Source organism: Artemia sp. Qi Xiang Cuo, chromosome 5, assembly GCF_049724085.1.
Source record: "Artemia sp. Qi Xiang Cuo chromosome 5, ASM4972408v1, whole genome shotgun sequence".
Classification (NCBI taxonomy): Eukaryota; Metazoa; Arthropoda; class Branchiopoda; order Anostraca; family Artemiidae; genus Artemia; species Artemia sp. Qi Xiang Cuo.
The window spans coordinates 68,267,171-68,278,596 of record NC_142798.1 but is presented as its reverse complement, the minus strand read 5'-3'; the positions used below and the strand labels follow the sequence as shown (position 1 = coordinate 68,278,596).

Sequence of the window (11,426 nt, the reverse complement as noted above, 5' to 3'; positions counted from 1 at the left end):
AGAAGTGTTACATTGGCACTTTCAGAGCAACTTATTGGGGATGTTGAACTAGATCCAAAGACACCACATGCATTCAAGTTTGCCGTAAGGGTTATTTGCGATATCTGAGGAACAGCTAAAAGGTATTAAGTTAAAAATTTCTCAAGGGATGTTGGGGTGGTTGTTGAACTAATTATCTTAGGAATGGCTATGGGTATTAACTTAAAACTTTCAGGACTCCTACTACCATGACTGCGGCTGCAAAAGCGACCTGCTGCGACTGTGACTACTTCTTACTACGATAACTGGAAACTATAACTGTGACTGTTTGCAACTACAATCGCAACTACTTGTGACTGCTTTCCGGGGATATTGAAGGGAATTCTGAAGAGAACCATAAGACACTATGTGCATGCTGAATGTTGAAAGGGTGCATCAGAAATATCCTATGAGCAGGTTGAGGTATTAAGTTGATCTCAATATATAAATGGTGCAATTGTAGTAAATAATTTACAATGGATGAATTGGAGAAGTCTCTTTGAAAAATAAAAGGATAATCTCAGGATTTGCAATTTAGCCATCTCTATGGCTCGAACTACAGTAAAGGTAATATACTGTAGAAAAAAATCCTATACTCACAATTAAAATTTTTTGACATCTAAAAACACAAAAGCTTCGCGACGCCGCTTTTTCGCGCTCGCGCAATGACAAATGTTTCCAATGGAAAACCAAGCAGCAACTGAAGCTATGGCATGCTAATAATGTGGGCTTGGACAGCGTCTTTTTGTTTAAGGACTGGGCACACGTAACTGATTTCGGGAACTGATTTCCAAATCAGCGCCGATTTTAAAAGAAATCGGCGTCGATTTGAGCTTGAAAAATTTTCTAGTTTTCGGCGTCGATTTACAAAATCAATGCCGCTTTTCATCATGATCATCATAAAAAAGAGAAACAAATAAATTGTCAGCCAGAGATATCTGTGGTGACAAACCCTGCTACTGAGCTGAGAACTAAGTTGAGATCAATACTGTAACTATTAATAAACTCCAGTTGACCATTTGTGCTGATTTTTTGTTTTGAAAATCTCGTGCAACAAATTTGTCTTTCAACAAATTTTTCTTACCGCTATCGTTTGTCCACTGCTGCTGAAATCGGTTCCCGAAATCAGCTACGTGGCCCTTTACCTATGGTCTTGTTGACGCGCTCATTAGCAAAACAGCGAATTATTTGATTTTAAATAGCATGCTTATTGCAATACAATGAAAATAGAACTCGCTACGCTGTTTCTACTTTTCTCTTTTGGTATGCAAAGCATAAAAAGCGGAAACTATGGGAAATCTATCAGAAACAAGGGGCTAAGGTTCATATTTTGGCAGAAGTCAAGGCTGCCATTAGATTTTATATTCAATTAGTGGTAAATTTTTTACCAAATCATATTATTGACTTACGAATAAAGTGAATATACCACTCGATGCCTTTTTTTACGCTCTTTTCGAATATAATAATCATTTTTGTTGGTAATGAATTTTAGCCCCCACCCCCATATATACCAATTCAGGGTGTATATTTGCACATTAGGGGGTGGGGGGGGGGAAAGTTTAATCTTACCTCATTTACATCAGAAATAAAATTTACCCTCACCCCCTAATGTGCAAATATATACCCTGAACTGGTATAAATAGGGGTGGGGAAAAATTCATTTCCGACAAAAATCCTTATTATATTTGGAAAGAGCATAAAAAGGCATTGAGTGGTATATTCACTTTATTTGTGTCAATAATATGATTTGGTAAAAATTTACACTATTAGTTTACCTTATGCAATGATGCCTTTTATTGCAATTTTACCCCCCCCCCCCCCTAATAGGTTTAGGTATACCCTTAAGCTATGTCCTCTGTCAAAGGTTAGACAGAATTTTCTAGGATTAGGCTCAAATTTTAAATGTGGCCAAGATTAGGCTTTGTTGCTGTCTATCAGTAGGCTATATTTGAAATTGTGAGTGTTGTATGTGGTTAAAGTATTCAAACTAACAAATACTTGATAAAAGATTTTGACACATCTAGGCTAATGGTGAAACAATCCACTTTCTGGGTGGTATGATAGACTATTTGTAATAGGCCTGTTCTTTTGCACTAAGATCTTACATCTAAGATCTCACATCTTTCTGCTAAGATTTCTGTTCTTTCAACTCATCTTTGTTCTAAGATCTTACAGCTCACTGATGTTAGCAGAAAGTGTGAAAGATGCCATCTTACTGCCATATAGAACAATGATGAGAGAACTTTGATGATATACTCATCATTGTTCTTAGACAACTGATCAGAGCAGAATGACAAAAAGACATTTGCAAAAGAACACCAAAAGATGTAAGATCTTAGTGCTAAGATTCCACTTTTAAGCATTCTTTGTCATCAGATGTAAGATCTTAGCACATAGGTGAGTAAAAGAACAGGCTTAATCATTTAAATGTTAAAAAGTAGATTAGCTGGCTTACTATATTAGGGCAATTCTTTTACTCATCTATGTGCTAAGATCTTACATCTTTTGACAAAGAATGCTTAAAAGTAAAATCTTGGCACTAAGATCTTACATCTTATGGCGTTCTTTTACAAATGTCTTTCATCATTCTACTCTGATCAGCAGTCTGATAACAATGATGAGTATATCATCAAAGTTATCTCATCATTGTTCTATATGGCAGAAAGATGGGGTCACATCACACTTTTTGCTAACATCTGTGAGCTGTAAGATCTTAGAACAAAGATGAGTTGAAAGAACAGAAATGTTTGCAGAAAGATGTGAGATCTTAGATGTAAGATCTTAGTGCAAAAGAACAGGCCTATTGTATCTAACCTTAGGCCTGATATTTGAACCTATCAGAAGAGGGGATAGGGGGCACTGGTGATTACAGATATAATTATTTTATTTAAATATTCTGAATAGAGAGTAATGGGTTTTAGACTTTAGAGGCATTTGAGATTGCTATTTTATTTTTTTATGGTTGAATTTTATGCTCTTTCCAAATATAATAATCATTTTTGTTGGAGATGAATTTTACCCCTACCCTATATATACCAATTCCGGGTATTTATTTGCACATTCGGGGGGGCGGGGATGGGCGTAAATTTTATTTCTGATGTAAATGAGAGGGAAGTTTAAGCTTTCCCCCCACCCTTCCTAATGTGCAAATATATAGCCTGAATTGATATATATATATAGGGATGGGGGTAAAATTCATTTCTGACAAAAAGGATTAATTTATTTGGAAAGAGCATAAAAAAAGGCATCAAGTGGTATGTTTACTTTATTCATAAGTCAATAATATGAACAACAAAAAATTTCTCAAAGATACTTATTGCACAACAGATCAAACAGTAGAAACAAGAACAAAGAAATATATCATTAAGGTTACATATGGGGGAGAAGAGAGAGGCAACATTGTCAGAATAACAAGTATTATGTTGGAAAGGAGCTTAAAGTAAGGAATCTTATAATGGCATTTTATTTATTCAAATAAGGAATCATATAATGACAGTTTTATTGGTACTTCTGCATTATAGCTAAACCAGCACTATAGACTGTAAGCTACAAAGAAACACTAAATGGAAACCTGTCAAATGGCTATTTGCAAGAGATAAATTGATTGCAAAGCATGATTTCTTATTGAGTTTACAATGTTTAAAATGTTGTTTTTTGGGGTTTCGGGGGGGGGGGAGGTACCTAGGTTAGGTTACATATTTAATATATACTATACTTAGGCCTAGCTATCTGATTTATGCCCTGTAATAAACCTTACTCAAATGTAGAACCAGATTTCTGTTTATGAAGCTGTCAATTTTTTTCAAGCTAGAAGTAGCAATTCCTATTAGCTCAAAAGCCAATCAAAGAAGTTGCCAGACTTTGCTGAAATCCTCCCAGCTAAATATTAACTTATATATAAACAAAGAAAAGCAGATTTGTGTAAACTCATCAAAATCCATGTATTAACACTAAAATAAATCAGCCTTGTACCTTGAAAACTTATGACTTTCTGCCATTTGACAATAAAAATGTCCAAACCTTTGACTGCCTAAAAAATCTGTTACATTTCAAAGAAAATCTATGATAGTGACATCACTGATTAATTGAAAAGACTTTGTGCATGCTACTTTTCCTTGGAGTCTTGTTGATGTGCCAGGTAATTCAGCCAAGCTCAATCTCTGGGTCCTGTATTGTCAAGCTAAAGTCAAACCCACAGAACCACCACAGGACAATTAATCAGTGGAACTCTTCATGTTAAGCAGTTTGTATTGGTGCTCACACAAGGTCCAGACATTATATCTACTTTAGGCCAATTAACTTAAAGATAGCAATATTATAACTGTTAGGAGTTGTAAAAATATTAAGGTTAGAACTGTGCAATGCAAGGTACCCTGTTTTGAATGTTGGTAGCTAGTATATTGCCTTAGTTTGACTTACAGTCAGCTAAATTTTAAGAAGTAGACTAGCCTATAGGTCTTTCTGAAGTACAGGGAATAGAGATTTTGAAAAAATGCAGCTTCTATGCATAGCCTACAATATAATGTTGCTACATGAATTTAAATGTCCCAAAATATGCTACATTTTGGTACCAATGCCATTTTTTAACACAGTAAAACCAGTTTTACACATAGTCTGGAGCTGTGGCTCCCAACTGATTTTGGCCCATGCACCACCTAGGCATTTCTAAAATCCTGATGCCCCCCCCCCATAACATTTAAATTTGTAATTTCAAATTTTACGTGTATTCACCTGGAGGAAGCATAAAGGGCTACTACCTTGGTTTTTTTGTGGGTTGTCCTTTAGGCATATTTTATACTAATGAAAAATATTGTCTCCATAAAATGCCTTTTGCATAATGCATGATGTTATTGCAATGTTGTCATCTATTTTCTTACTCTTAAAATCCATATGAATCTGACATAATAGACATGAAAAATGTTTTTACCAGAAATAAGGCTCTAAAGTATAGTCAGCCAAAGGGTTATATAATAAAGTCAAGTCAAGCCAAAAGATGCATATCCTGCCTATGACCCACCAAAGTGTTGCCATGCCCACTGGTGAGGCCTGCATCCCATGTTGAGAATCACAGGTCTAGAGTAATTAAAGAAGTCAATAGTGTAAGACTTATTAACACAAACAATTTTGCATTTCTAAGAAATAAAAATAAAACTTTGTATTTTTGTGATAGGTAATGCACTGATTAGATCTGAAGTAAATCGTCACTTGATAACAGTCTTAATTGATCCTTTCTTTTCAACTAAACTGTATAATAATAACATTCTTAATTTATGACATAGCTGGTTAGTATTATTTCTCATAATTACTTATGACCCACAATGGGTTTATAATGCAAATCTGGGGGGAGTAAAACTAACAAAATTTTGAAAAATAAAACAAAATCTTTATTGGGGGAGGGGTGGGGACACTGTTAACTAGAATAAAGAGAAGTTTTCAGACTTCAACAAAATAAAAGATTTGTTATAACCTTCAGGTGACAAGACATGGGGAAATAGACTGTTGACTACTTCCTTTTAGCTGGAATTGTATTCTGTCTAGTAGTATGATTGTTTTAGATTATGGCCAAAATTGATCCTATAGTAGCATTTATATTTTAATGCAGTCACATTTCAGCCAGTAGTATCAATAAGTTTCAGGCAAAGAATAATAAGATACAGGCTACAGACAAGATATAGGCTAGAAATAAAACATAACCTTTGGATATGAAAGATTTGTAATGTAGAATTGCTTTAATGCTTTTCAATGTGAATTCCCTTTTCTTTGGAGGTTTTTTACGAAAAAAAACTATCTGGATGATTTTTCTTTTTTTTTCTTCTTTTTTTTTTTTTTTTTTTTTACTGGGACAAGTAGCATGACTATTGTACAACCTTTTGGTGTTTTGGGCTTGATCCCTGTATTTCCAAGCAAGGCATCAATCCACTATGTTAATACTGGGTTACAAAACGTCATGGAGAATGTTAATGTATTCATTTGTCACAAACTTTGGAATAAATGTGTGCTAAATCCATAAAGCTTCTGAGTCATCATTATGTCAGTTTGGTTCAGGAGCCTGAAATTCTGATTACTTAGAAAATATTATTAATTTTTTTTTCACATTCCACTTTTTTAGCTTACTATGTGATTAAATTTAAAGAAAATAATGACCAATAAGCTATGATTGACAGCAGTGTGGGTAGATACATGGGTGTCCATAAGGGGGGGGGGCGCTAGCCCTCCCTCCTCTAGCTGAATAATGACGCTGCCTTGTATTTGTTTTAATTTTAAAAAGTTTTTCCACAAAATAAGTTTTTTAACAAAAAGTAAAGAGCTCCATTAAGCCAAAACTGGGAAAAAATAAAGTTAACAATCTTCCAAGCATAACACTAACACAAATCACTATCAACAAATAAATGAAACTCAAAACAAATAGAAATTAGAATAAATAGCTCTGTCAAACTCAAAACGAGCCAAAATTAACATTACTAGGGCTGACAACCCCGATGCCTTCTCAAGAGCAGATGTAATTTAGGCTTTACTGAAAAACAATGACTGTGGATTGTCAGTTTAATATATCTATGCTGTTGTTTATTCCTTAAAGTCTTAAATGTTTTGTATTTATTTAAGTAAAAAAAAGGGAAAACATTTAAACATATTTTGTTTTCAGTAAAGCTCAAATTATGTTCTGGTCTTGAAAAGGCATGGGGGTTGTCAGCCCTACTAACATTAATTTTCGTTTGTTTTGAGTTTGACTCTGCTATTTATTCTAATTTTTGGTCATTTTGAGTTTAGTTTATTTATTGATACTGATTTGTTTTAGTTTTACACTTGTTCAATTACTTGACTTCATTTTGCCCATTCATGGAGCTCTTTACTTTTCTTTGAAAAACTTGTTTTTTTGAAAAAAAAATTTCTTAATTAACTTCTGTTTGTTTTTTTGTTGACATAGTTCATGACAAAAATAATATTTGTTATCTTTTCATGTTTTTTTTCTATAAGAATCCATAGTTTTGCTTACTATTTGTATTTTGGGAGAAACTTTGAGGCAATTGCCTAATTGTGGGGGTTGATATGCCCAATATTCCTTCAGAAATAGTTGCTGGACTGTTCTACTATGCTGAACAAAATCATTGTCTCAAAATTTTGACTAGATGTGTTTGGGAAATAAATTGGTTTGAAAGACAGGCTGATTGCCTTCCAATCTCTTTTTACTCTTAGAAAGGACACTAGAACTTTTAATTTTGAATTGTATTAGCTTCTTTAAATGTTTCAATGATATTTCTAGCTATTATAAAGTGGTGCTGCCTATGATATTGCTTATATGCCTTTTTGAAAACCCAAATGCATACAGTTTTTTGTTTAATTGGAGCTCTCCCTAAACGCTTCCTAAAACTTTCACCTTAATACTCTTAGCATCATTAGTTACAGTAACTGTAGTGGTAATACTAAAAGCATACACATAGTGCTCTCTGGCTAGTTCAAAATCCCCCACAACTTACTCTTAAATAATATAAGTTGTTCTTGAGATATTGTTTTGTCACCTTTTTGAAAGTTCACATGCTCATAGTTTGTTTGGATTTAGCTTGATGTCTGCCTAAATATTTCTTATATTTGATTACTAAAGACATTGTTTTCTCATTGGACTATTGGTTACAAAATAGCTATCTCACAATTTCAATCAAATTTGTTTGGGGAAAGAGGATATCAGGGGGGGGGGGCTATTTGCTCTCCATCATGCTTGACTCTTAAAATGGAACTAAAACTATACATTTCCAATCTAAAGTTCAAAAAACCACACCTTCATAAAAACCTAAGATGCCCCCAGGGCATAACTTACAACCCTTACCCCCCTACTCTGGGGGGTTGTGTCAACCCCAAAGACTGTGTTATGAGATCTTTGGACTTTTTTTTGTACAGTGACTATCTCAAAATGTCAATCAGATGCATGTTGGGAAAATATGAATGGGGGGGGGGTATAGCTGCCCTCCAATAAATTTAACTCTTAAAAATGACACTTGAATTTCCAATTTCCAATCCAATAATCCCTTCCGAAATTTATACGACCACCGTTTCCATAAAAATCTTATATGACCTTGGGGCGTAACTTACAACCCTTGCCCTGAGGACTATGGGGCGGGGGGGGGGGTTCATCCTTAAAGACAATTTCTGGACTTTTAAACTATGTCAAACAAAATAACTATCTTAAAATTTTTATTGGAAGTGTTTGGGTAAATGATGGGCATAGGGGGAGGGTTGGTTGCCCTCCAATTACGTTTGACTATTAAAGAGGGCATTAGCCCTTTCAATTTCCATCCAAATCAGCCCTTTTTGAAGTTTCTACAACAACAAATGGCCATCTTAAAAATTTCTATCAGATGTGATGAGGAAAATGCAATGTGTGTGAGTGTGGGGGGGATAGTTGTCCTCTGTTAACTTTGACTCTTAAAAAGAACACTATAACTTCTGATTACCAATCCAATCAGCCCTATCCATCAGCGCCCATAAGGGGGGGGGGGTGCCCGCCCCCTCCCCAGGCTGAATTATATTGCCTCATTTTTCAATTTTTGTTCTGAGATTTCTATTATATAGCATTAAAAGTGCCAATTAAAGGAGGTTGCCCCCCTGGAATTCAGCTTATGGGCACCCATGGCCCTATCTAAAGTTTATACATCAACCGTTTCTATAGAAACCTCATATGCCCTCAGGGCATAACTTACAGCCCTTGCCCTGAGGGCTATGGGGGGGGGGGGGGTCATCCTCAAAGGCATAATTTTTGGACCTTTCAACTATGTTGAACAAAATGGCTATCTCAAAGATTCTGATTGGATGTGTTTGGGGAAATGATTGGTGTAGGGGTGGGGTGTGGTTGACCTCCAATCACTTTTGACTGTTAAAAAGATCAGTAGAACTTCTGATTACCAATCGAATGAGCCCCCTCCAAGGTTTATACAACCACCCTTTCTATAAAAAAAACTTTATATCCCCCCAGGGCATAACTAACAACACTTGCCCTGAGGGTTGTGTGTGTGGGGGGTGGGGGGGTCACCCTCAAAGTCACAATTTTCGGACCTTTAAACTATGTTGAATAAAATGGCTATCTTAAAATTTTTATTGGATGTGCTTGGGGAAACTACTGACATGGGGGGGGGGCTGGTTGCCCTCCGTGAGCTCTTTTTGAAGTTTCTATGAGATTTCTTTCTATAAGAAGAGCCCTGGTCTAAAAAAAGAAAAATAAATAATATTTTGTGCCCACATTGTACTTTACTTAGGTAGTGCTATTGCACTGCCAATGATATTTTGTTTTGAGATTTCTATTATACAGCATCAGAAGTACCGAATAGACCAGGTAAGCCCCTCCCTAAAATTCAGCCTATGGGGGCCCATGGGTAGATAGCTATCATGATGATAAGAGGTGTCACTATGTGTTTGAAACAACAACCTGCTGTCATCTTCCTTACAATCTTGTTAGTTCAAGTTGCAATTGCTTTGATTTCTGTTTATGAGGAATTTGTTGATGAATGGTGACTAGAGCAACCCATATTATCAATAATCAAAATTCTAATAAATTGGAATCTGACAAAGTAGTTAATGGTGTAGTAGTTGCAAGAGAAGTAGTTGCAGGTTGCAAGACACAGTAAAGAAGCAGTGAAATCTTGATGAAAACTACATAATAAAATTCAATGTTTCTAAGAACCCTAGAATAGTGGTTTCAGCCTTCTATATACAAATTATAACATTTTGTATGTTTGTGGTTATGTCAGTCATAGAAGAATCTTTTTTCAGTAGAAAATTTTAATTGGGCTAATTTAAACAGAAAGGTGATATTTAAATGCTTTTGCTATTAGTAGAAGAATGCTGCTGAGACTGAATTCAGTCTCACTTAATTCAAAAGTACATGTACTTAAGAGCAGGTTTCATTCTTTGCGGAGTTAATGTAGCCAACTGTATTGAATGCTCTTCAATGCTTGCTTATTTAAAGGAATATGGGATGGCCCTCCCCCTTGTGCTTGTTTATAGTAAAATAAAGTTTCGTTAAACAAAAGTAAAGAATGAGAACAAAAGAGGAAAAAAACAGAGTTATTGTGAATATAAGGGGGGCTATTACCCCTTTTTTCCTCTTCTTTATACTAAAGTTTTACCTTCTCCTCTCAATAATTCAAGAACAAATGCTCTAACATATATAATTATACTTAACAGGAATTTATGTAGTAATTCACCCTTAGTTTTTTCCAAGATTTTTAAATGTTTAATTTTACCTAACCTAGAGTTTTTTTTATGGGCATTGCTAAGCCAGTCAATAAATCTGACCAAGAAACTCTAGAATCAGCTCAGAGGCATACAACTAAATGCATCAGAGGTCTCTGTCATTCCTAAGCCCTCTTGGCTTGAAAAATTGAATTTGCCCAAACTGACTTATTACCACAAGAGAAGAGATATGATTATGACATTTAAGCTGCTCAACCATGAAAAGCTGATCCCAAATATCTTTCAACTGGACAATTCTTCAAGAATGAAAGGAGATGATAAAAAAATTCAAGAAGTGTGCCAGCTCAAGGTTGAATAGCCAGTTCTTTTCCAATTTGGTGGCGGGTCTATGGAACTTGTCAGACTAGGGTATGGTCTCGTCTCCCAATATTGAGTCATTCTAATCTTCAGTTGACAAGGAAAGGTGAAACAATCCCTGGTGAATAGTTTAGAACTCACCAGATCAGTCAGCACACTATCTCCAGTGACTGGTGACTACAGAATCATCCTATTGCAGACAAGTGTAATTTCAGGTAATGTGAAAGCAACATTGTAAAAGTCGTTTTTCCCAATACTTTGATATAAGAAGTTTTTATTTATTTGAATTTGCTCTGTTAAAATATTTGAAAAATACTTGGTAAGCAAAACACTCACAATGACCAACTGGCTATATTTGCTGCATTGTAAAATACTGAACTCTAATTGGAGGTTACCAGGTCAACAGGCCCTTCTTTTATAGGATAGTTTATGTCTATTTAAAATGTACTGTTGTTCTTTAATTGAGGGGTGGGGGGGATTTTTTAATTCAACTTCTGTTCATCTTAATCACTATATTCATAATCATCCTAAACATGAGGAGAGTGATCACCTTGTCAACACTAGGTTTTTAGGTTTTGGATTAAACTTTAGGTTTTTAATAACTGCTTAAAGGAATAGGGCTATTTGAGGTATATTTGCCTTTCAAAATAAAATGTTATTTGCCTATTATTATAATCAAGCTCTTTAAACCTTCATTCAACTTTACTCACAGTGCTTTGATGTCCAAAATCAACACACCCATTAAAAATTATTGTTTCTGTAAATAAGAACAGAATTTCCACCTGTCAGTACTAATATCACATCTTATGTATATTATGTATGTTCATCACATTATTTATATGATTGTAATATATATTTGTCCTATATTC

At 34.9% G+C, this 11,426-nt stretch overlaps 1 protein-coding gene across 1 annotated transcript in view; it reads left to right on the top strand.

Annotated features, from left to right (window-relative positions):
* The first annotated feature begins 1,157 nt into the window (after positions 1-1,157).
* The window catches only part of CtsK1 (C1 family peptidase 26-29-p), a 126,363-nt gene continuing 116,094 nt past the window's right edge, over positions 1,158-11,426 (top strand). The window contains exon 1 of the mRNA XM_089089877.1: positions 1,158-1,281. Coding sequence (XP_088946003.1) covers positions 1,239-1,281 — 43 coding nt within the window. The 5' untranslated portion in view covers positions 1,158-1,238. The remainder of the gene's footprint in view (positions 1,282-11,426) is intronic.